At 48.1% G+C, this 25,556-nt stretch overlaps 1 protein-coding gene and 3 long non-coding RNA genes across 4 annotated transcripts in view; 3 read left to right on the top strand and 1 right to left on the bottom strand.

Moving 5' to 3' along the window:
• Positions 1 to 10,058, top strand: part of LOC120872890 — a 36,354-nt gene extending 26,296 nt beyond the window's left edge. The window contains exons 5-6 of the long non-coding RNA XR_005723366.1: positions 8,959 to 9,196; positions 9,941 to 10,058. This is a non-coding gene — a long non-coding RNA (uncharacterized LOC120872890). The remainder of the gene's footprint in view (positions 1 to 8,958; positions 9,197 to 9,940) is intronic.
• PKD1L2 (polycystin 1 like 2) overlaps positions 1 to 25,556 on the bottom strand; it is a 101,468-nt gene that overhangs the window by 47,691 nt on the left and 28,221 nt on the right. The window contains exons 9-18 of the mRNA XM_040253566.1: positions 22,715 to 22,764; positions 20,888 to 21,005; positions 18,757 to 18,964; positions 16,590 to 16,710; positions 15,750 to 15,891; positions 14,467 to 14,643; positions 11,686 to 11,831; positions 10,563 to 10,748; positions 6,780 to 6,911; positions 5,912 to 6,094 (exon numbers count right to left, since the gene is read on the bottom strand). Coding sequence (XP_040109500.1) covers positions 5,912 to 6,094; positions 6,780 to 6,911; positions 10,563 to 10,748; positions 11,686 to 11,831; positions 14,467 to 14,643; positions 15,750 to 15,891; positions 16,590 to 16,710; positions 18,757 to 18,964; positions 20,888 to 21,005; positions 22,715 to 22,764 — 1,463 coding nt within the window. The remainder of the gene's footprint in view (positions 1 to 5,911; positions 6,095 to 6,779; positions 6,912 to 10,562; positions 10,749 to 11,685; positions 11,832 to 14,466; positions 14,644 to 15,749; positions 15,892 to 16,589; positions 16,711 to 18,756; positions 18,965 to 20,887; positions 21,006 to 22,714; positions 22,765 to 25,556) is intronic.
• On the top strand, positions 10,246 to 15,385 carry LOC120872891. The gene is made up of 3 exons (XR_005723367.1): positions 10,246 to 10,953; positions 13,633 to 13,928; positions 14,389 to 15,385. It is a non-coding gene; the product is annotated as an uncharacterized LOC120872891 (long non-coding RNA).
• On the top strand, positions 15,469 to 20,899 carry LOC120872892. The gene is made up of 3 exons (XR_005723368.1): positions 15,469 to 16,028; positions 19,129 to 19,331; positions 20,682 to 20,899. It is a non-coding gene; the product is annotated as an uncharacterized LOC120872892 (long non-coding RNA).

Genomic DNA, 25,556 nt, shown 5'->3' with positions numbered 1-25,556 from the left:
TGAAAACTGACCTTTTCCAGTCCTGTGGCCACTGCTGAGTTTTCCAAATTTGCTGGCATATTGAGTGCAGCACTTTCACAACATCATCTTTCAGGATTTGAAACAACTCAACTGGAATTCCATCACCTCCACTAGCTTTGTTCGTAGTGATGCTTTCTAAGGCCCACTTGACTTCACATTCCAGGATGTCTGGCTCTAGGTGAGTGATCACACCATCGTGATTATCTTGGTCATGAAGATCTTTTTTGTACAGTTCTTCTGTGTATTCTTGCCACCTCTTCTTAATATTTTCTGCTTCTGTTAGGTCCATACCATTTCTGTCCTTTATCGAGCCCATCTTTGCATGAAATGTTCCCTTGGTATCTCTGATTTTCTTGAAGAGATCTCTAATCTTTCCCATTCTGTTGTTTTCCTCTATTTCTTTGCATTGATTGCTGAGGAAGGCTTTCTTATCTCTCCTTGCTATACTTTGGAACTCTGCATTCAGATGCTTATATCTTTCCTTTTCTCCTTTGCTTTTAAAAGCGTCTTTTCTTTTCACAGCTATTTGTAAGGCCTCCCCAGACAGTCATTTTGCTTTTTTGCATTTCTTTTCCACAGGGATGGTCTTGATCCCTGTCTCCTGTACAATGTCATGAACCTTAGTCCGTAGTTCTTCAGACACTCTGTCTATCAGATTAGTCCCTTAAATCTATTTCTCACTTCCACTGTATAATCATAAGAGATTTGATTTAGGTCATATCTGAATGGTCTAGTGGTTTTCCCTACTTTCTTCAATTTAAGTCTGAATTTGGCAATAAGGAGTTCATGATCTGAGCCACAGTCAGCTCCTGGTCTTGTTTTTGGTGACTGTATAGAGCTTCTCCAACTTTGGCTGCAAAGAATATAATCAGTCTGATTTTGGTGTTGACCATCTGGTGATGTTCATGTGTAGAGTCTTCTCTTGTGTTGTTGGAAGAGGGCGTTTGCTATGACTAGTGTGTTCTCTTGACAAAACTCTATTAGCCTTTGCCCTGCTTCATTCTGTACTCCAAAGCCAAATTTGCCTGTTACTCCAGGTGTTTCTTGACTTCCTACTTTTGCATTTCAGTCCCCTATAATGAAAAGGACATCTTTTGGGGATGTTAGTTCTAAAAGGTCTTGTAGGTCTTCATAGAACCATTCAACTTCAGCTTCTTCAGCATTACTGGTTGGGGCATAGACTTGGATTACTGTGACATTGAATGGTTTGCCTTGGAAACGAACAGAGATCATTCTGTCGTTTTTGAGATTGCATTCAAGTACTGCATTTCAGACTCTTTTGTTGACCATGATGGCTACTCCATTTCTTCTAAGGGATTCCTGCCCACAGTCATAGATATAATGGTCATCTGAGTTAAATTCACCCATTCCATTCCATTTTAGTTCACTGATTCCTTGAATGTCGACGTTCACGCTTGCCATCTCCTGTTTGACCACTTCCAATTTGCCTTGATTCATGGACCTAACATTCCAGGTTCCTTTGCAATATTGCTCTTTACAGCATCGGATCTTGCTTCTATCACCAGTCACATCCACAACTGGGTATTGTTTTTGCTTTGGCTCCATCCCTTCATTCTTTCTGGAGTTATTTCTCCCCTGATCTCCAGTAGCATATTGGGCACCTACCGACCTGGGGAGATCCTCTTTCAGTATCCTATCATTTTGCCTTTTCATACTGTTCATGGGGTTCTCAAGGCAAGAATACTGAAGTGGTTTGCCATTCCCTTCTCCAGTGGACCACATTCTGTCAGACCTGTCCACCATGACCCACCCATCTTGGGTGGCCCCACACAGCATGGCTTAGTTTCATTGAGTTAGACAAGGCTGTGATCTGTATGATTAGACTGACTAATCTAATGAACATTTAGGAATCAGCAAACTAAAATGGACCAGAATGGATGAATTTAACTCAGATGACCATTATATCTGTGACTGTGGGCAAGAATCCCTTAGAAAAAATGGAGCAGCCATCGTAGTCAACGAAAGAGTCTGAAATGCAGTACTTGGATACAATCTCAAAAACAACAGAATGATATCTGTTCATTTCCAAGGCAAACCATTCAATATCACAGTAATCCAAATCTATGCCTTGACCAGTAATGCTGAAGAAGCTGAAGTTGAATGGTTCTATGAAGACCTACAAGATCTTCTAGAACTAGCACCCAAAAAGGATGTCCTTTTCATTATAGGGGACTGGAATGCAAAAGGCGGAAGTCAAGAAACACCTGGAGTAACAGGCAAATTTGGCCTTGGAATATGGAATGAAACAGGGCAAAGGCTAGTGGAGTTTTGCCAAGAGAATGCACTGGTCATAGCAAACACCCTCTTCCAACACAAGAGAAGACTCTACGCATGGACATTGCCAGATGGTCAACACCAAAATCAGATTGATTATATTCTTTGCAGCCAAACATGGAGAAACTCTATACAGTCAGCAAAAACAAGACCAAGAGCTGACTGTGGCTTAGATCATGAACTCCTTATTGCCAAATTCATATTTAAATTGAGGAAAGTAGGGAAAACCACTAGACCATTCAGGTATGACCTAAGCCAAATCCCTTACCATTATACAGTGGAAGTGAGAGATAGATTCAAGAGATTAGATCTGATAGAGTATCTGAAGAACTACAGACGGAGGTTCGTGACATTGTACAGGAGGCAGGGATCAAGATCATTCCCAAGAAAAAGAAATGCAAAAAGGCAAAGTGGCTGTCTGAGGAGGCCTTACAAATAGCTGAGAAAAGAAGAGAAGTGAAAGGCAAAGGAGAAAAGGAAAAATATACCCATTTGAATGCAGAGTTCCAAGGAATAGCAAGGAGAGGTAAGAAAGCCTTCCTCAGTGCAAAGAAATAGAGGAAAACATTAGAATTGGAAAGACTAGAGATCTCTTCAAAAAAATTTAGAGATACCAAGGGAACATTTCATGCAAAGATGAGCACAATAAAGGGAAGAAACAGTATGGACCTAACAGAAGCAGAAGATATTAAGAAGAGGTGGCAAGAATACACAGAAGAACTGTACAAAAAAGATCTTCACGACCCAGATAATCACGATGGTGTGATCACTCACCTAGAGCCAGACATCCTGGAATGTGAAGTCAAGTGGGCCTTAGGAAGCATCTCTATGAACAAAGCTAGTGGAGGTGATGGAATTCCAGTTGAACTATTTCAAATCCTGAAAGATGATGTTGTGAAAGTGCTGCACTCAATATGCCAGCAAATTTGGAAAACTCAGCAGTGGCCACAGGACTGGAAAAGGTCAGTTTTCATTCCAATCCCAAAGAAAGACAATGCCAAAGAATGCTCAAACTACCGCACAATTGCACTCATCTCACACGGTAGTAAAGCAATGCTCAAAATTCTCCAAGCCAGGCTTCAGCAATACGTGAACTGTGAACTTCCAGATGTTCAAGCTGGATTTAGAAAAGGCAGAGGAACCAGAGATCAAGTTGCCAACCTCTGCTGGATCATCGAAAAAGCAAGAGAGTTCCAGGAAAACGTCTGCTGCTGCTGCTGCTGCTGCTGCTGCTAAGTCACTTCAGTAGTGTCCAACTCTATGCAACCCCATAGATGGCAGCCCACCAGGCTCCCCAGTCCCTGGGATTCTCCAGGCAAGAATAATGGAATGAGTTGCCATTTCCTTCTCCAATGCATGAAAGTGAAAATTGAAAGTGAAGTCGCTCAGTTGTGTTCGACTCTTAGTGACCCCATGGACTGCAGCCTATAGGCTCCTCCATCCATGGGATTTTCCAGGCCAGAGTACTAGAGTGGGTTGCCATTGCCTTCTCCAAGAAAAACATCTACTTCTGCTTTATTGACTATGCCAAAGCCTTTGACTGTGTGGATCACAACAAACTGTGGAAAATTCTGAAAGAAATGAGCGTACCAGACCACCTGACCTGCCTCTTGAGAAATCTGTGTGCAGGTCAAGAAGCAACAGTTAGAACTGGACATGGAACAACAGAACTGGTTCCAAATAGGAAAAGGAGTACGTCAAGGCTGTATATTGTTACCCTGCTTATTTAACTTCTATGCAGAGTACATCAAAAGAAATGCTGGGCTGGAAGAAGCACAAGCTGGAATCAAAATTGCAGGGAGAAATATCAATAACCTCAGGTATGCAGATGACACCACCCTTATGGCAGAAAGTGAAGAGGAACTCAAAAGCCTCTTGATGAAAGTGAAAGAGGAGAGTGAAAAAGTTTACTTAAAGCTCAACATTCTGAAAACTAAGATCATGGCATCTGGTCCCATCACATCATGGCAAATAGATGGGAAATAGTGGAAACAGTGGCAGACTTTATTTTGAGGGTCTCTAAAATCACAGCAGATGGTGGGTGCAGCCATGAAATTAAAAGACGCTTACTTCTTGGAAGGAAAGTTATGACCAAGCTAGACAGCATATTAAAAAGCAGAGACATTACTTAGCCAATAAAGGTCTGTCTAGTCACAGCTATGGTTTTTCCAGTAGTCATGTATGGATGTGAGAGCTGGACTATAAAGAAAGCTGAGTGCTGAAGAATTGGTGCTTTTGAACCTAGACAGCATATTAAAAAGCAGAGATGTTACTTTGCCAACAAAGGTCCATCTGATCAAAGCTATGGTTTTTCCAATAGTTATGTATGGATGTGAGAGTTAGACTATAAAGAAAGCTGAGCACCAAAGAATTAATGCTTTTGAACTGTGGTGTTAGAGAAAACTCTCGAGAGTCCCTTGGACTGCAAGGAGATCCAACCAGTCCATCCTAAAGGAAATCAGTCCTGAATATTCATTGGAAGGACTGATGTTGAAGCTGAATCTCCAATACTTTGGCCACCTGATGCAAAGAACTGACTCATTGGAAAAGACCCTGATGCTGGGAAAGATTGAAGGCAGGCAGAGAAGGGGACTATGGGATGAGATGGTTGGATGGCGTCACTGACTCAATGGAAATGAGTTTGAGTAAACTCCGGGAGTTGGTGATGGACAGGGATGCCTGGCATGCTGCGGTCCATGGGGTTGCAAAGAGTCGGACACGACTAAGCGACTGAACTGAACTGAACTGAACTGATGTGGGTATGTGTGGGTGGAAGTGTGTGGATGTGTGTCTGAGTAGATGTGGCTTGAGGGTATGGGAGTATAAGTATCTGAGCATGAATGAGTGTGTGTGTATGTGATTTTATGTGTGATTGCAACTATATGTGAGAGTCTGTGTGTGACTGTGTAGCTGAATGTGAAGGTATGAGCAAATGCAGGAGTGTGTGCTTTGAGGTATATGTGAAAGTATAAGCGATGGCTCTCAGTGTGTGTGAATGTGTGTGCGTGTATGTGAGTGGTGCATGTGTGTAAGTGTGTGGGTATGTGTTTGAGTGTGCCTGTGTGGCCACCGTGAGAATGTGTGAGTTCTTGAATGGAATGGTGGTACCGCAAAGTAAAGGGCTGTGGAGCAGCAGGAGATGGGTTTTATGTCTCCGTTCTGTGACGTCCTGGGTGCTGGAATGACCTCTCTCCTAAAGATGCTCTGTGTCCTTGGCTAAGTGAACCAAGAGTTCAGACTTGCAAGAGTGAGTATAGGATCTCTCCAATCGGATGAAGCAGACCTTGTCAGCTTAATATAGATAAAAAGATAAGGCTGCAGGAAGTGTCCTTGCCCAAGGCACAAGGCTTGTAAGTAACAAAGGCAGAGTTCCAACTCAGGCCACCTCCTTTGAAGCCTGTGCTTGGCCTGCTGCACCACTCCACCTCCTGGGAGCTCCTGTCCTGGAGCCTTTCTGTCAGCTCCTAGAAGGGCCTTTAACTGCCGCTCCTCAGTTTCCTCATCTGCACGAAGTGGAGAAGGATCCGCTTAGAAACGCTGGTGTGAGCCGGGCATGTGGTTAGCATGAGGTCCACATCTGGGCTGGGACACCCACCTGGCTGCCGTTGGCCTGTGCAGGCTCTTCAGACCGGTCCCTCAGGGAAGCTTCCAGCACATTGCCCACAGCCTGGAGCAGGTCCCTGGTGGCCACCTGGCGCCTCCGGTCCTCAGGGTGGGCCTCGGCACTCACTGCCAGCAGGCCCTCACTGGCATGCTGCAGAGCCCTGCAGGCCTCCCGCTGGCTCACCCAGAGGAGGAGGAAGAACAGCATGAGGCCCTGCTTGGAACAGACCACCCCCTAAACTCCTCCAGGGACCAGCACTGTGGTGGAAGGGAGCATGTGGGGACTCAAGCCAGGGGAGATCTGGGCCGGGCCAGTCACACAAACTGCCTGTGTTGAGGACTGGAAGCCAGGTGTTCCTTCCCTGCCGTGTGCTCAATTCCTTTAGGACAGTAACCTTGTCCATCTCGGAGTCTTTCCCAGAGTGTTTTGCACAATGCCCAGCACATAGTAGGTATTCAGTAAACATTCACTGACTGGGGACAGCTGGCTGGCTGGCTGACTGGCCAGACACAGCACTTATTCCAATTTTGTAATCATATATGTACTTATGAAGTTATTTGTTCAGTATCTGGTCATCCCAGTGGCCTAAAAGTGCCATGAAGGCACAGGCCATGTCTATGGGGTTTGCTGCTGAATTTTCTATGAATTGCATAGTACCTGCACATACTAGGCGTTTAGGGAGCATTTGTTAAATGAATGAATAAATTAACACATGGATACATGAGTGAAAGGTCAGGAATGTATATGTATAGATGTATATGGATAGAAGGGGTGTGCGAGCAAATGGATGTGTTAAGTGGGAAGAATGATCAGGGTCCCAGAAATAAAGGTCAGGACTTAGTGGGTGGGAACTACTCACCTGGGCCAAGGGCGTGAGCTCCTCACTGTGCTGGGTCACCTCTTTCAGCACCTCAGCCAGCCCCCGCACCCTCTGCATGTCCCCCATGGTGGCATTGACCACAGACAGTGATCCCAGGATGTGCTCTCTGACCTTGGAAAAGACAGAGGAAGGCGGGGGAGGTAATGTAATTCCAGTGGCTTGATGAGGCTGTCCCAGCTAGATCTGGGGTCTGAGAAAGTGGCCAGGCTCATTTGGGGTCTTCCAAAGCTGATAGATCTCTGCTTGTCTCCTAGGATGTATGGTAGGCAGAATCATAGCCTCCCAAAGATAGGTACACCCTAATCCCTGAAACCTGTGCTTATGTTATTCACATGACAAGAGACATTTGGGCAGAATCTCTGTGGAGGTTTGATTAAATTAAGGATTCTGAGATGGGGAGAGTATCCTGTACTAACCAAGTGGGACCAGTATAATCACAGGGGTCCCTATGATTTTTTTCTCCTTTATTTTTTTCAAACTTTGACTTTCTATTTTGTATCAGGGTATAGCCTATTAACAAGGTTGTGATAGTTTCAGGTGAATGGTGAAAGGACTCAGCCATACATATGCACGAATCCACTCTCCCCTCAAACCCCCCTCCCATCCAGGCTGCCACATAAAACTGAGCAGAGTTCCCTGTGCTGTGCAGTAGGTCCTTGTTGGTTATCCATTTTGAATACAGCAGTGTGTACGTGACCTCCCCAAACTCCATAACTATCCCTTCCCCCTCCAGCAACCATATTTTCGTTTTCTGAGTCTTCATGGGGGTCTTTGAAGGAGGGAGCTAGGAGGGTCAGAGTCAGAGAAGGAGATGTGATGGTGGAGGAAGAGGTGGCAGAGAGGGAGACAGAAGACAGGAGGAGAAGGGGGAGGCCGTGGAGGGAGGAGGCTTGAAGATGCTGGTGTTGAAAATGGAGCAGGCAATGGGTGCAGCTTCTAGAAGCTGGAAAAACCCATAGATGGATTCTTGCCTGTAGCCTCCAGACAGCTCACAGCCCTGCCAAGCCCCCCACCTTGGCTTTAGCCCCAGTGAACCTTGTTTCTTTCACACTCCTGACCTCCAGAATGGTAAGATAAGACATTTGTGTCATTTTAAGTCATGAAGTTTATGGTTATTCGTTACAGCAGCAGGAGGAAACTAATACAGGATGTCTCAAGCTTTTTCCAGTTCCTCAAATCAAATTTGTAAAATCTGGCATTATTTTAAAACAAATGGTCTCATTGTGACTCAGATGGCATGAAATTCAGAAACTGGCTTACTGTGATGGCCCAGTGTGGGTGGGAGAGCTTGTTGCAGGGATAGGTCCCTGTGTGCTTTGGGGGGCAGTGGGGACAAGACTCCCTCCAGTACCCCTGCCACTCCAGCCTTAAGTCAAACCTCCTGGAGCATCTAGGGGAACATGCTTTCTAAGCCCTAACCAGGGGCTGGCCAGGGGCTGGCTTTGGTTGAGGCAGATAAAACCTAAGAATATAATTTTAGCACCACCCCATCGAACTTTCTATGTTGATAGAAACATTCTGTACTTTTGCTTGTCCAGTAACATAGCCGCTTGGGAAATGTAACTACATATTAAGCCCTTGGAATGTGGCTAGTGCAACCAGAGAACTGGATTTTTAATTTTATTTCATTAAAATTCATTTTAATTTAAAAATAGGTGGCCAGATACGGCTCATAGCAGCCATCTGGGAGAGCACAGATAGAGGTGAACTTTTGCTCTCACCCTCCTGCCCTGCTTGCTACTCACGACTTGCTCATCTAATCGCCTAACGGTCTTTCAGGTTTCCCTGGTGGCTCAGTGATAAAGAACTCGCCTGCCAATGCAGGAGACGAGGGTTCTATCCCTGGGTTAGGAAGGAACCCCTAGAGAAGGAAATGGCAACCCACTCCAGTATTCTTGCCTGGGAGATCCCATAGATAGAGGAGCCTGGCAGGCAACAGTCCATGGAGTTGCAGAGTCAGACATGACTGAGCAACTGAAAAGCAACAGTCTTTCACAGCAGCTGCAGAGTCTGAGCGTGTCTGCTGCCAGCCAGGCTCCCATTCAGGCTACAGCTTGGGTAGAGGGAAGAATAGGCCTGTCTGTGAGGGGACTCGTATCAGAATGTTCTGGAGGGAAACTCAAGTGGGTAATGGATGATCTCACATTTGCCTCTGCAGATCTTCCCCATCCTTGGTCGCCATCCTGGAGGCTGCCTGCATGGAGATGTCAGGCTGCTGGGCCTCTGGCCTGTGGATTCACTTGCAGGAGACAAGAGGGCAGGAGGAGAGAGCAGGAAGCTTTGTTGCAGGCACCCTCCCTGCCAGGGTTGCCAGCCTCATCCTTCAAAAACCACCACTCCTACCAAGGAGCCCCCTCCACACACAGCTGCCCCTTCAGGATGCTGGTCACTTCAGGGTGAGCCCCTGGGGTCCTGTGTCCTCTCTTGTTTGTTTCTGAAAACTTGCCTCCAGTTTTCTCAACAGAGCCCTTCTTAAAATCTCCTCCATTGCCCAATGAGAGCTTGACATCTGTCTATCACCAGGACCCCAGTGTTTCATGAGAAGACCTGGGGTCAGGCTATGTAGTCCGTGTGCTTAGGATCATACGGCATCCAAATAAAAGTTCCCTTCCAAAGGGAAGCATGTAAGTCATGCTCAGGGTGAATGAGAGCCAGGGGGAGTTGTATGCATGTGTGTTGGGGCTGGGGGGCTAAGTGGGGAGAAAGGCTGGGGTGAGAGGGCTGGAGGTGGGCAGGGGAAGAGCCAACCTGGGCTTGCTCTTATCTTCACTACCTACTGGAAATGTGGACCTGGGAAAACTGCTCACATCCTCTGCGGTGTGCTCAGCGCTCTCATGCAAACCCTTCAGGTTCCAGAGGAGTCTGTCCTCTGTCCCCCACACCCAGCAGGTGTGTGTGATGCTGTGTGTGGTGAGTGCAGGCAGATGCCTAGGAGCATGCCCTGGGAGTGGAGGTAACCATGCCTTCTGCCAGAGTTGCTTATACTAGGTTGTGTCACATGGAATGGCCATATTCATGAATTAAAGCTGTTTGAATGTTGGCAATTTTCCTGTGATTTGGCTCATAGCTACAGTGAATGTAACTCTGAACATTCACCACAACCTTGTAAGGAAAATACTATTATTGTCCCTGTTTTCCAGGTGGGAATACTGAGGCTTAGAGAATTTCAGTCTTGGGCCTGACAATAGAAATGGTAAGTGACAGAGCTGGGACAGCATCAAACCATAAACCGTATGGCCAAGACGGGGTCACTTTTCTCCTCTGGGCCTCAGTTTCATCCCCTTCCTGATGCGAAGAACTGACTCATTGGAAAAGACCCCGATGATGCGAAAGATTGAAGGCGGAAGATGAAGGGGACAACAGAGGATGAGATGGTTGGATGGCATCACCGACTCGATGGACATGAATTTGAGTAAGCTCTGGGAGTTGGTGATGGACAGGGAAGCCTGGCGTGCTGCAGTCCATGGGGTTGCATAGAGTTGGACACGACTGTGCAACTGAACTGAATTGGACAGGAAGAGACAGGAGTGGTACCCTCTAAATTCCCTCCCACCCTAGAAACCTGTGGTTCCATGAAGCTGAGCAGAGAAAGGTTGCTTCATTTTATGTCACTCACTGAAAGTACTGGAAGAGAGACATGACATCAACTTGGGAGATACCAAAGACTTCCCCATGGATCCATGGACCCCACTACCCTCCCCAAATGGCTGCATGCAGACCCCAGGACCCCAGCAAAAGGACAGAGGAGTCCATTGGGAGCACCTTCTGTCTGGTGTCCACTCTCAGCAGCTGCCTGGAGCCCGGCCCCTGGTCCAGTACGGATGACACGGCCCTGGCCAGCTGGAAGAGCTGCTCAGGGCCACGCCCGCCCTGCAGAATGGCGGTGACATTGTCCCACACCACGGCCTGGAATGCTTCCTCCTCCACACAGGTGTGTCCAAGTCCCACCTAACAGGAGACCAGAGATGTGCTCAGAACAGGAGGATCTCAACCCACCAGTTCTTGTTCTAGAACCTGGAGCCTGAAGGCCCAGCCTGCACATGGTGAAGCAGAGTAGGACTGGATGGCTTTACCTGGCATGGGCGCTCCCCCCAGGGCTTGAGGGCAGTGGACCCACTTGCGCTGATGGCCACCTGGAGCAAATCTCGGGCAGGTCATGACTTCACCTCTCACTGTTCTCCTCATTGTGCCCGCAGGTCTTTCCATCCACCCGGCTTCTCACCTTTGAAACTGACTTGAAATTTTATCCAACCTCTTCCTTGTAGACCTAGTGGCTGATCTTGGTCCTCCTTCCTCTGAACTCTGAAGGCACTGGTCTAACTCATCTCTAGGTTCTTCTGCCCCCACCTCCCTCAGGTACCCCACCCCAAATCCCCTGGATCCTTCCCCTGTACCGGACACTAATCATAAGATCTACAAAGGGAGAGACCAGGTCTGTTTTGCCCATGGCTGTGTCACCAGGACCAGGCATGTGGTAGGTGCTCTGTAAATGTATGTTGAAGGAATGAATGAATAAAACCCTCATATGGTCATGCCCTTGGCTCCTTTCAACCCCACCTCCTTCTTGGTGAAGTTCAGACAAGTCAAGAAGTTATCTCAGGGACTTTACTGGTGGTTCAGTGGTTAAGAATCTGTCCTGCAATGCAGAAGACATGGGTTCAGTCCCTGGTTGGGGAACTGAGATCCTACATGCCATCGGGCAAATAAGCCTGTGCACCACAACTGGAGAGTCCATGCACCACAATGAAAGATTCTACGTGATGCAACCAAGATCCCACATGCCACAGGTAAGACCCAACACAGCCAAGCAAAGAAATAAATTAGTTAATTAAAAAAACAAACAAAACGAAATTGTCTCAGTAGAGGAACAGTGGCTGCCACTCACCTTAACCATTGCCTGGGTCTGCTGTCTGCTCCCCACGTGATTGGAGACAGAAATGACCACTGTCAACATGAAGTCATTGCTTTCTTTTCCAAGTGGCAGGTAAACTGATGGGAGGGCAGGTTCAGGGCCACAGTATAGACAGGAACCTGGCAAATGGACATTGAATAATTAAGGAGGCATTCCCAGGTCTCAGCGTGACTGTAAGTCCACCAGGGTAGAGCCTGATGACAAGGACACAAAAGCCACAGCGCGTGAGGGCACGGCGGGGACTCTTGGCCTCCATACTTCCCGGGAGAAGACAGAGTTTATGCTGATTCTCTGTCCTCCCTAGGAAATCAGCTGCTGCTATGACTTTGGATATTGTCACCCTTACTTAACTTATATACAGAGTACATCATGCGAAATGCCAGGCTGGATGAAGCACAAGCTGGAATCAAGATTGCAGGGAGAAATATGCACAAGCTGGAATCAAGATTGCAGGGAGAAATATCAATATCCTCAGGTATGCAGATGATACCACCCTTATGGCAGAAAGTGAAGAGGAACTAAAGAGCCTCTTGATGAAGGTGAAAGAGGAGAGTGAAAAAGATGGCTTAAAGCTCAACATTCAAAAAATGAAGATCATGGCATCTGGTCCCATCACTTCATGGCAAATAGATGGGAAACAATGGAAACAGTGACAGACGTTATTTTCTTGGGCTTCAAAATCACTGCAGATGGTGACCACACCCATGAAGTTAAAAGATGCTTGCTCCTTGGAAGAAAAGCTAGGAAAACCTAGATAGTATATTAAAAAGCAGAGACTTTACTTGGCCAACAAAGGTCTGTCTAGTCAAGGCTATGATATTTTCTGTAGTCATGTGTGGATGTTAGAGTTGGACTATAAAGAAAGCTGCATGTCAAAGAATTGATGCTTTTGATCTGTGGTGTTGGAGAAGACTCTTGAGAGTCCCTTGGACAGCAAGGAGATCCAACCAGTCGATCCTAAAGGAAGTCAGTCCTGAATATTCATTGGAAGGACTGATGTCGAAGCTGAATCTCCAGTACTTTGGCCACCTGACGCAAAGAACTGACTCATTTGAAAAGACCCTGATGCTGGGAAAGATTGAAGGCAGGAAGAGAAAGGGATGACAGAGGATGAGATGGTTGGATGGCATCACGGACTCAATGGATGTGAGTTTGAGCAAGCTCTGGGAGTTGGTGATGGACAGGGAAGCCTGGCGTGCTGCAGTCCATGGAGTCGCAAAGAGTCAGACACGACTGAGCTACTGAACTGACTGTCCTCCCTAGGGAAATCACCTGCTGCTGTGACTTTGAAATAGCCTTACTAGAATCCATGAAGATTTTCAGATAGATTTTTTAGAAAAATTCAAAGTGGTAAACCAAATTACAAAAATAAAGAGAAAGAGGAGCAGAAGAAAAGGAAGATGATCTTAACAACTGGTTCAAAGCCTATCCAGACTCCCTCAAATATTACTTCCTGTATAAAGGTCTTCCCAGGCTGCTCTGTCTAAAACAGTGCCTCCCATCAGTGTCTTTGTTTATCAGCTGTCTCTATCACTGATTATAAATACAGTGAGGTCAGAGACTTCCTCTATTTTGTTCGTTACTATATATATAGGACCTAGAACAGAGCCTGAAATTCAATACATTTGTTGTAAAAATGAATGAATGAATGAATATCCTTGTGTCCTTAAAGGGGACTCGCCTGTCATTGGAATCTCTTCATTGTAGTGTGCAAACAATCACAAAGTTATTGAACTGCAATTGCCAATTCATTTTTATATTAGTCATGCTTCCTTCCCCCTGCTCACCTGTGTCAGGCAGAAGGAGGAACTATAACAAAATAACCAATCAGAACTGGAGCAGCTGGCCTAGTGTCTTCATTTAGGGAGACAAAGATTTGAAATGAAATCTACTTACCTTCCTTGAATTGTTGCCCTGTAGGCTCAGACCCAGTCACAGACATGCATTCCACCTCTATTTGAAGGACACCCCATGATCTGACGATAGCTCCCCTCCACCTTCACCTTGTCAAGGTGTCCAGTTTACATCATTGTGGTGTTTAATGCTAGATACCGGGGAGCCCCCCAGCAACACTCCTGGAGCCTCGGTTTGATGATGGTCCCAGTCTGACTAGAACATTTTCAAGAGCTCTTGTGAGGGTCATAAAATGCTGAAGTTCATTGGGAAGAGACAAGGACTCAGATAAGCCTGCCAAGGACCAGCCACCCCCATTCCAGGTGAGCAGAGGCACCTTGGGTGGCTTTCCTGTCTCCCCTGAGGATGCCCCGCAGCAGTCCTGGGTGGGGGCTACAGCTATCCACAGGGCATCTCCTCCTGTGGACCTTTGCAGGCGGTTCTCCTCCTGGCATGCTCTGTGACATCACCCACTCCCTGTTGCCTCTCCAAAATGGGTCCCAACACCACTGATGATTCTGTGAGCTGGGCCGTGTTAGTCCTGAAGAGCTCCAGGAGTCAGGGCTCCTCCCAGAGTGTACTAAGGAATGGTGTCCTGGTAGTCATACTTCACACCCTCCTCCATTTCATCCTTCCCGTGTCCCTCATGCCAGGACAGAGGTCATTTTGGCCTCTATAGTTGCAGAGGAGATAGTGATGGGACATGCTGGGTCAGTGGGCCTGGGGTGGGGGTTATGGGTCATCCTGCAAACCTCTCTCACCCACAGAACACATTTTTTGCAGCTCTCAGAGAGAGAGGTGCCTGCTCTTGGAGAGGAATGAGCCCAGGAGTGAGGGGTGAGTGCAGTCCTGAGCCGGTACCTGACTCCAAGCAGAAGCAGTACTCCAGGGGGCCCAGGGCAGTGGAGGCACTGCAGAAGATGGCGAAGCTCGTCAGGACGGTCCCCTCCTCTGGGGCAATGGTGCAGGCGGGCACCTCCAGGGGAGGCAGGGAGCTGACCACATAGGTGTCCTCCCCATAGGCACACCCGGCCACTGCTGGGGAGTGAAGACAAAAGATGTGCTAAGGGGCTGTGTGTGTCACACAGACTCCACCGTGGCTCATGATCTCCTGGGAACTTGTTTAATGTGCAGATTCCCAGACCTTGCTCCAGAGCCTCTCTCTGGAGATTCAGGGGTAAGGCTCAGAAATCTGCATATCTTAAGTACTCCACCCCTACCCCCCCACACCTCAGGCAGGGCATTCCAGGGTCTCACTCAGCAAAACTGGACAGAGACAGAGTCCTAGTTCTGCCATTTACTCTCCATGTGACCTTGGCTCTGACCTTTTTGAGACTCAGTTCCTTATCTGTAAAGTGGAGCTAATAACAATAGCTTCCTCACAGGGCTTTAGTGAGGAGGAAGAATATTGGAAAATAAGAATTTTGTCCCAAGAGACCAAGCTTGGAAGGGCCACAGTCAGGACCTAGAAGGAGGAAGATCCTACCCCAAACCAAGGGCTCCCACAGCACCATGAAGAGCCCCAGCTAACCTGCACCAACACCCCAAACCACCTGTTACAATCACCTAGTTTTCAAAAACAGTGCATGCCTCGAAGAGTTGTGCATACAGAATTTTAATCAATTAAAATGAATTTCCTGGCCCAGACCTTAATTCAGAAGGTTTGGGGTGAACCCAGGAATGTGTAATTTAAAATAGTACCAGGTTATCCTGGGCTAGTGGCCTATAAGCCACTTTGAGAAATACTGAATCAAAGGAGTTCATCTGAAAAGGAATAGTTACCCCGTTATTTATCTTTCTGAGAGCCTACATTCTGCTGTCCGGCACTTGTTTTCAGTGAGAAGTGCTGAATCGCCTGGCAGGACACAGGCTGCACCCTGGGACGGTCTGCTTTCACCACCCATGTCGTGTCGCTCAGCCTGTGCCATATACAGTTCAGAGGCAGACCTTTCTATTGCCCTGCTTGCACATGAGGAAACAGGCTCAAACCTCTGGCCTAAGGTCTCCCGGCTAGAAGGTGGTGGTGGTGGGATTCATACCAGAGCCTGTGTGTGCTGGCCCTGTCTCAGCACCCCTGGCTTCCTCTCGGTTCACTCTCTGCAGGAGGTGGGGTCTGTGACAAGAGACTGGAGGAGCCTGCCCACCTGTGACCCTGATCCGGGCGGCCTGGCCGCGGATCCTCAGGAAGGAGCTGTTGAGCAGCAGGGTGGAAGTGTTGCTCTGAAGGAGGACTGAAGAACGCGGCCAGAATCCTTGGAGTCTGCAGGCCTCAGGGAGAGGCTCGGCCTGAAAGAGAGCACAGCCCAGGACCCCTGAGGCTTCAGCCAGGCCACCAGACCCCCCCGGGCAGTGGCTTCTGAGCTGGGGAGGCCTTTCGGATTTGTCTCTGATGGATGGACAGCAGCACCGGCTCTTTCCCTGAGGTCAGCCCAAATGCTCATCCCCAGCATGTTGGGGTATCTGTCCTCAGTCAGCTTCCCTGGAAGCAGAGCCTGAGACAAGGGTTCATGTGCAGAGCATTTACAAGGGAGGGCTCCCAGGGAAAACCAAGAGGGCAGCTGAGGTAGGGAGAAAAGGAAACGAGGCAAAGAAGTGGTTTTAGGAGGCACCCAGCTTCATTCAGCCTGGTGTCATGGGGAGCTCTGGAGCATAAGCTGCACCACAGAAATTGTGGCACTCAGACGCTGAGGGGCTGGCTGTTAGACCCCCATGGTTATGGGCCAGCAGCCTCCCCATAGCACTGCAGGAGGCCTGGATCAGCCTGGTAAGAGGGATGGCTGGGGCCCCCGTGGCATCCACAGCGATGTTTATTGTTGGTTTTGCTCCCCTGCATCTCTGCAGGCCAGTGCCCCCAGCCCCTGACTCCTACTCCACGGGCTGAGTGGACTGACCCACCCCCAGCTCAGTCCTGGGCCCGTGACACAGGTCTGGTCAGTCAAAGTGGGAAGACATTTCTGTTTTTGCGAGGCTGCCAGTATCCTCACCTTCGCCAGTGGGGTGTCATCCAAATACCAGCTGAACATGGCTGCTGCAGACCTGTCCCCCATGGTGACCTTCAGCGTAACGTCCCTGCTAGCGTCCACGGGCCCGCAGTTCTCCTCACAGCTGAAAGGGAGGCGGAGAACGGGGCCGGGAAGATCCTTAGTCTGAGGACCCACCTTGCTCGGCCCAGTCCTTCTCAAGGTATTTGAGAAGGCAGGAAACAGCCTCTTTTCAAGTAAAAGCAGAATAAAAGCAGCCCCTTCCCCAACCCAAACCGGGACATACCCGTGGTCATGGAGGTGGAGCAGTTTGTGTCTGCCTGAATCCCCATTCCATTCACTGCACAGGTTACCAGTATGAAAAGTGCAGGAGGCTGACAGGACCCCAGGCTCCAATCTCATCCCTGCCACTTATGAAAGGCTACCTCGCACGAGTCACTTAACCTGTCTGAGCCTGTTTCCTCACTTGCAAAGTGAGGGGATGAGAGCTATCAATCTCCATGATTCTTTACAGTTCTAATAATGATCAGTTGTTGTTCAGTTGCTAAGTCATGTCTGACTGCGACCCCATGGACTGCAGCACACCAGGCTGCCCCGTCCTTCAGGATGTCCTGGAATTTGCTCAGATTCATGTCCATCGGTAATGCCATCCAACCGTCTCATCCTCTGCCCCCTTTTACCTTTTGCCTTCAGTTTTCCCCAGCATCAGGGTCTTTTCCAGCGAGTTGGCTCGTCACATCAGGTGGCCAATGTATTGGAGCTCCGGCTCCAGTGAATGCTATGCTTTGGCAGCACACCTGCCATGTCCTGCTTTTATTGGCGTTCAGTGCTGATCATAACCCTATCAGCATTCCCATATCACAGATGAGCAAGCCGAGCTCAGAGAGGTTATGTGATTCATCCTGGCTAGGCGATGGAACATGGGCCCCCACATCCCGACCTGAGTCTTAGGCCTTCTCTGTGCTGTCATACTCCCCCTCGTGAGTCAATGAGAGGTCAGTTTGACTCCTGCTGTGTCTAGCCCATTCCCAATCCTTTCCATATGAGCTTCATAGTAGCTGAGTAATCTCCCTACTTCTGACTTCTCATCTACCCTAGAACTAGTGGGCCGGACATTCTCCCCTTGCTCCTGCAGCCCGCTCGCCATCAACTCTGTGGCTCTGTGTACCCAGGACTGAGCTCCATAGACTGCATCACCAGGTTCCAACACCCTCTGTCTTCTGTTTGGGCCTAGCCGATGGGGAGCATTGGGATAGTTGTTCACCACTCTCCCTGCTCCTCATCAAATGGCCTGTAGTTGACAGAGGCCGTGCTCCTCTGGCTGAGGCCCCAGCTCCTTCCAGGGGCACCTCTCCCGCAGCTGCAGCTCCCTGGGGGGTTCACAGAAATGCCATCTCCGCCTCTTTCCCCTGAAGCCCTAAGAGGGACAATGGCTTCCTCTTGCAGCCTCCATGGTCATCCATGGTTGGTCCTCTTATCCCTGCCCACATCTGTAAATCAGCCCTTATCCAGCTCCCATCAGTTCCCAGTTCGAGTGAGCCATCTTCTTCCTTCAGGGACCCAGCTGGCAGTCATTGCTACCTTGAACTCGCCTCTTGATTCCTGCATGAGCTTAAGCAGTCTCCCTGAGTCCTCTCTCACCCGCTCCAGCTGCTTCTCTACCCAGCTACCAGTGTTTGGAAGCAAAACATGTTCACATTCCCAGCCTGCTTAAACGTCTTGGTGGCTTTCCAGAACTCTTAGGATAGAGTCCAAAGTCATGCATCTCACACAACCCTCGAGGCCCTGCCGAGCTAGCCCCTGCCTGCTCTTCCTCTGTGCTCCAGCCACACCAGCTTCTTTCACTTCTAGATTGTTCTATGCTCCCTCACTTTGCTGCTCTGTTCTCTCTCAAGCCCCCTTTTCCTGGCCAAGTTCATTCCTCTTCCATCTTTGCATCTCTGCTGAGGCAGCCTTTGGGTCAGGGAAGCTGTCATGGAGCTACACTCTTTCCTTCCATTCATTTGTGTGATTCATCACTGACCACTGAGTGATTCCAGAGAGAACGGAGACAGGGCCTGGTTTTCCCCACCAGCGTGAACCCTGCCCCTTATTCAGTGTAGCCAGAGTTGACTGTCAGAACACCCTGGCCGGACGGCAACCCTGCAGGAGTTTGCTCTCACGCCCCCACCTGACTCGAGGCCTGAGTTCCAACGGGGCGGACACATAGAGGCACTGCTCCCCCAGGTTCTCCAGCTCCAGGCCTCTCCAGACTGTCAGGCGCAGGGTAACAGCAGAGTCCGAGGGCGGCAGGCAGGATGGTGGAACCACCAGCTCCCTCTGGTCTGTGCGGAGCAGCTGCCTCTCAACACAGTCACTCCACTGGGCCCAGCAGCGCCCTGGGAGAGAGAGAGAGGTGGGTCAATACTGCAATCCACCAGGAACCTTGAACTTAACACGTGTGGCTACCTTCTGGTTTGGGTTTTTAGAAGATATGGGTCATTGATAAGAAAATTGGCTCCAAATAGAGATTTTGGTTTTTTTTTTTTCGGTTCACTTTCAGGTTGCAGGAATGGTGCTGCAGAAGGAAGCTTTTGGGAAAATGACCCTTGCTTCACCCAAACTCTAAGCAAACCTGCAGGGTTTGTTGGCTTGTTTTGCATCAGTGACTTGCACTGGTGAGCAGGACAGCCTATAGCTGGAGAGGCGCTGAGAGGGTCAACAGCCTCGCCTGGAGAACATTCGAGGCGTCTTCTTGTTCTTGATGTAAGGGATTGTCCTCAGCTGTCTGTCTCTGGGGGTACACTGGGGACCTGGGAGGATGAATCTCCATCTGGGAGGCTGCAGATCAGCTCAGTAAATCTTTGCCCTTCAACTCTGTTGATCAATGTTTATCCACTACCCCAACCACCCTCAGTGTGTAGTCATTCACAGGACATGCCTGGGGGCCGGGTCATCAGCTCAGTCACCTAAAGTCTATACTTGTTGTATCCTCTATTAATTCAGATAATAAGAACTAACAGGCGGACGGGTGTTGTGAAACTTGCCAGTTCATATCAAAAGATTTCAAATATTACATGACTTTGGAACTTGTTGGTGAAAGTAATCACAGATGCAAATAAAAATTGAACACTGCAAGGATGTTCATTATAGCATTGTTTTTAAGGGCAAATAATTCAAAAGAAACTCAGTGTCCAAAAAGAGGGCACTGGTGAGTAAATGCCCATATAGCAATTTGACAGTCTATTATGCAGTTACAAAAATCAAGGTGCAGAAGAATATATTGACTTAAAAATATATAGGGTATATTGTCCGATGAAAAAAATGGTTAACAAAAGCAATATGTACAGTATGAATGGCATTCATTTTATTTCTAAAGGAGTGTGTCCATAGGTAGGATATATCTAAGAATCTGCCTGCTAATGCAGGAGGTGATCCCTGAATTGGAAAGATTCCCCTGGAGTAGGAAATGGCAGTCTACTCCAGTATTCTTACTTGGGAAATTCCATGGACAGAGGAGCATGGTGAACTACAGTCCATGGGGTCACAAAGAGTCGGACACAACTGAGCACATACACCTAGCTAGCTATTCCTTTAAAAAGGAGAACAACCACTTCTTAAAAATAGGTGCTGCTGCTGCTGCTGCTAAGTCACTTCAGTCGTATCCTACTCTGCAACCCCAAGACAGCAGCCCACCAGGCTCCCCCATCCCTGGGATTCTCCAGGCAAGAACACTGGAGTGGGTTGCCATTTCCTTCTCCAATGCATGAAAGTGAAAAGTGAAAGTGAAGTTGTTCAGTCATGTCCAACTCTTAGCAACCCCATGCACTGCTGCCTACCAGGCTCCTCCATCCGTGGGATTTTCCAGGCAAGAGTACTGGAGTGGGGTGCCATTGCCTTCTCCAAAATAGGTGCTAGTGGTTGACAAAAAAAGTTTTGTCAGAAAAGGCCTCATCATTTTCTCTTTCTAAACTGTGGCATACCAAAAGCGTGGAGGTTAAAAGAGGGATGGAGTTCAAGAGGAGAGGAGTGTTTTTCCACTGACATTATTTGTGGCGATAATAAAAAAGCAGACTGACTTTTAGGGTCTAATTATTGTTCCTAAATTCTCTATAGATAGTGCCTCTTCTGGTTGCCTGCCTTCGAGGCCACTGCTCCCCGCACCTCCCATTTCCATGGAATTCACCGTCTCTGGCACATACAAGGCACACAAAATGTCAAGCATGAATAATCCTGGTGTGAAGGTTAAGAACAGCAAAAGCTGACCGCTGTCCATTGCTTCGTGATGAGATAAGGTGTTTCAGAGCTCTAAGACCACCTACCACACGCCCACTGGAAGCGTAAGTCCTTATCCCCATCCGGCCAGCCGAGGGTCACTGTGGTGAAAGGATCCAAGTACTGACCAGGTTCCACGTACAGCTCCACGTTCCCTTTGTCTCTCTGCGGAAGAAGCAGCTGGCCAGTGAGATACCCTCCTCAGTTGGCACCCCACCTTCCGCCCCAGAGCAGTCTGTGCAAGAGATGGCTACAGTTTAAAACGTGGAGTAGGATGGGTCACCAGGTAAGTCACTAGCCTGGTGTGGACTGATGGCTAAGGGTTCATCATACATTCAGCTGTGCTGGCAGTGGCAGCTATGGGCCGGGCCCTGTGCTTGATGCCTAGAGATACAGGAATAGAGAGAGACCCAGCCCCTGCCCTTACGTCTCCTCTGACGGACAGACCAGAAGACCAAGGATTAAAACGCAGAGTGCTAACTGCTGCAGTAGAGGGCGCTCAGGGGATCATGAGAACGTAGATGAGGGAGGCAGTAGGCTGAGTCTGTTCCCCTGGAGGTTCTGATTGTGTCTGACTCCTGGGGTTGCTGCATATCAAGTGAGAATAATAGTGATGTGCGTCCTCTTGTGTCTGGAGCAGAGAGGCTGCAGAGCTGTTAGCTCTACACAGCAGACAGCTGGTGTTGGGGTAAGCTTCCCAGAGGACAGGACCCTGTAGCCTTCTGGGAGGAGGAGGGAGGGTGAGCTGGGCAGTGACAGAGAGCACGTGGATTCTAGGAAAGGGGTGGTCAGGAGTGCAGTATGCTCCAGGATCAATTCTGGTTGGACCTGTTGAAAGCTCAGACCCAGAGGGCTTGGCCTGGGAATAACAGGAGGCTGCAACAGAGCTCGACCCCCAGGGGTCTCCATGGGCCAAGAATAAAACCCAAACACCCTCGCACCCGAGACCCCATGTGATTTGGCCTCTGCCCATCTCAGTAATCTCTTCCATCCTCCTCCTCCCCTGACACAGCCTCAGAGCCTTCTCATCTATGCACCCAGACAGCTCTTGTTCTTCCTAACAGGGTGGCTGACTATCCTACCTTCAGGTCCCCACTTAAATGTCACTTCTTCAGAGGTCTTGTCTGGTCGCATTTAATAGTACACTTACACTGTCTGTTAGTTGCTGTCACTGCACCCTATTGATTCTAGTTAGACACATCACAATTATTAATTCTTTGCTAATTTGTTAGTTAGTCTCAACCCACTAAGCTTCATGAAGGCAGGGCCCACACATATGTTTATTCACCAATGTATCCTAATATCTGAACAGCAGCCCCTAATATCTGAACATTGAACATTGTAGAGGCACAGAAAATCTTGTTGTTGAAGAAATGAATGCAAGAAAAAAGTCAACAGCAAGGAATGAAAGACTTGGTCTTGCTATAAACACTAAGGAACCTGGACCTTTTCTCTAAAATAAGCGTTAAAAGCCATGAATCTCCCTCTGAGCATTGCCTTAGCTGCGCCCCGTACATTTGGATAGGCTGTGTTATCATTATCACTTAGAAATGTTTTAAAATATCCTGCTGATTTTTCTCTTTGATCCATTGATCTTTTTTTTTTTTAAAGAAGTATGCTGTTTAATTTCCAAAATGTCTGATAGTTATCTACATATCCTAGATAACTTATTATTGATTTATTGCATAGTGCTGTTGTGGTTAGAGAGCATGCTTCATTTGATTTCAGTTCTTCTGGGCTTCTTTTTAAACAGAAGAAACCTCATTGATTGCTAGTGCTCTGCTGTTAGCACCTGAAAGGCCCAAACCCCAATAAAACAGAGTACTTAGACACTTTCTTTCTTGTCAGGTTAAGTGTTTTTTTTAAATACTCACATTCTTTCTCTGGACCTTTGTTCCGGGTGGTTCTTGGAGACTGGAAGGAGCTGTGAACACAGTGGGGATGGGTGTCAAACATTGGTGGTGTTTATAAGGTCACCAAAGGGCAGAGTCAGAGCATCTGCCTGTCTCTGGAAATAACTTAGGGACACATAGCAAACATCCGGAGAAGGCGATGGCACCCCACTCCAGTCCTCTTGCCTGAAAAATCCCATGGACGGAGGAGCCTGGCGGGCTGCAGTCCATGGGGTCACTGAGAGTCGGGCACGACTGAGCGACTTCACTTTCCCTTTTCACTTTCATGCATTGGAGAAGGAAATGGCAACCCACTCCAGGGTTCTTGCCTGGAGAATCCCAGGGACGGAGGAGCCTGGTGGGCTGCCGTCTATGGGGTCGCACAGAGTCGGACACGACTGAAGCGTCTTAGCAGCAGCAGCAGCAGCAGCAGCAAACATTCAGGTCATAGGAAACAGGTCAGAAGCAAAACCGTCATGTTTGCCACTGGCCCAGAGACACTGCTTTTGTAGGTAAGAAAGAGGTAGACAGCTGCCAGTGCAGGTAGAACTCAATATTTAGGTCAGATATGCAACTGTTTTCTATTAATGTTTACCTAGCACTTGAAGGGTGAGGGTGGGAGCTCTGATTTGTAGTGCTTGTGGATTATTTCTGTGGTGCAAATGATCCCATAAAGGCAGAGCTCAAGATGCCAAGTTGACCTCACTGAATGCAGAATGGGGAGAGATGGGTACAAGCTGCTCTGGCAGTCTGGTAGGAGTTGGACTCAGCGCACCATGGTGTGTTTCTGGATCCTTTCATTGGCCTCTTACCAGCCGTGTGAACCTGGACAGGTTAGTTACTGAGTGTTAGATGCTTCCTCCATAAAGAGTGGGCTTCCCAGGTGGTACTAGTGGTAAAGAACCCACCTGCCAATGCAGGAGACGCAAGAGATGCAGGTTTGATCCCTGGGTTGGGAAGATTCCCTGGAGGAGGACATGGCACCCTGCTCCAGTGTTCTTGCCTGGAAAGCCATGGACAGAAGAGCCTGGTGGACTACAGCCCATAAGGCTGCAAAGAGCCAGACACAACTGAACATACACATCTGTAAAGAAGGCTGAAGGCAACCCTTATTTTTCAAAGCTCCAAGAGGACTGAGTGCTGTGCTATATATAATTGCTTAGTCATCTGTTCATCCATAAAGAACATTAGTGTGTCAAGTTTTTTAAAAATGGAGCAGGTACTCTCAGGTGATATGCTCTGAAGTTAACTGAAATGTGAGTGTGATTACTGCCTAATTAAAGTGTAGTGATTAAGGTGAGCACTTAGAGTTGGTCATTCTATATGATTCACTAGGCCCTGGTGGATTGGATATTTTAATATCAAAGTATTACTGATCTTTAAAAAAATTCCCTCAGTAAATTCTAATTCTCACAATGATAAGTTTGAAGGTCTGTAAAATTATACAAAGCAAAGCTAAAATGCTAGACCCAGAGAACTTGTTTAACCTTAAGAAGGAAGATGGTCCCTGAATAAAGAAATTTAGAGAGAATAGTTGCTACCCTGGTCCTGCCATGAATCAACTGAGTGACTTCTGCAAAGTCACTTAACCTCTCTGGGCCTGAAATGGCATGTGTGGAAACTCCTAGGAGTGCTGTGGACAGCAGAATGGACATCTCATATTTTCCCTCCCCTCCAGGTGTCCTTGCCACCTTCTTTTGATAACAGCGCTTACAGGTGATGTTTCTTCCCTGGGGGAGCATCCCTCCGCACTCTCAGTCCTGTGGGTGGATCTGATCCTGCATTAGGTCCCAGGGTGGACGTGTGACCCTGGTATGCCCTGAGTACCACTTCCCCCTGGCCTCAGCAGCAGGTCTAGGAGGGACCATGAACCAAGCTGGGAAAGTGAGAGGCAGCATCAGGACTTATGGTGGAAATGTCAACGAAGAGATGCTTTTTCTTCTCGGGGTTAAGGACTGAAGCCTGGGGCCATCTTGCTACTTACTTAGGAAGAGGGAATCAGACTGCAGCCAACATAGAATCAAGAGATGGAAAGAGATGGAGAGAGGCAGATTTCTGAAGACATTGGGTGACTGGATCCTGCTGTGCCTAAACCCTGGACTTTTCTGAGAATTGATAAAATTTCCTTTTGACTTGAGCCAGTTTGAATTGCTTTTCTGCCTCTTGCTACTGAAAAGTTTTGGCAAACATGTTCAAGGCTAACTTTCAGACAGTGACATCTACTCTTGGCTGCCTACCAACAGCCTTCCTTTTGGCTGACAGAATCCATCTTCTCCCACAGGGCCTAAAAATGCTGGCTTCCCAGCAGCCCTTGCAGTTGGGCATATGACCCTACCTTGGCCAATGGTATTTAAAGGGATGGTTGCTAGGGACTAGTGGAAAAGTCCCCCTCTACCCCTGCCAAATAAAAAGAAGAGGGAAGCTTCCCTGGTGGCTCAGTAGTAATGAATCTGCCTACCAATGCAAGAGACATGGGTTTGATCCCTGGGCCAGGAAAATCCCACATGCCACAAAGCAACTAAGCCTGAGCACCACAACAATTATTAAGGCCATGCTCTGGAACCTGGGAGCTGCCACTACCAAAGCGCGTGCATCCTAGAGCCCATGATTCACAAGTGATGCCACCCACCACAGTGAGATGCCCACTCAGCACAACTAGAGACTAGTCCTGCTCATTGCAACCAGAGAAAGCCTATGCAGCGACGAAGACCTGGCACAACCATAAATAAGTAAATAAAATTATTTAAAAAAGAGAAGACTATGGGTAAATGGGTTTCTGCTGCTGCTGGGTAATGCTGGGTTGACATGTGATGTCTGGAACTGC

The sequence above is a fragment of the Oryx dammah genome, unplaced genomic scaffold (genome assembly GCF_014754425.2).
Source record: "Oryx dammah isolate SB20612 unplaced genomic scaffold, SCBI_Odam_1.1 HiC_scaffold_13, whole genome shotgun sequence".
Classification (NCBI taxonomy): Eukaryota; Metazoa; Chordata; class Mammalia; order Artiodactyla; family Bovidae; genus Oryx; species Oryx dammah.
The sequence above is the reverse complement of the archived record's forward strand: the minus strand, read 5'-3'. Positions and strand labels throughout refer to the sequence as shown.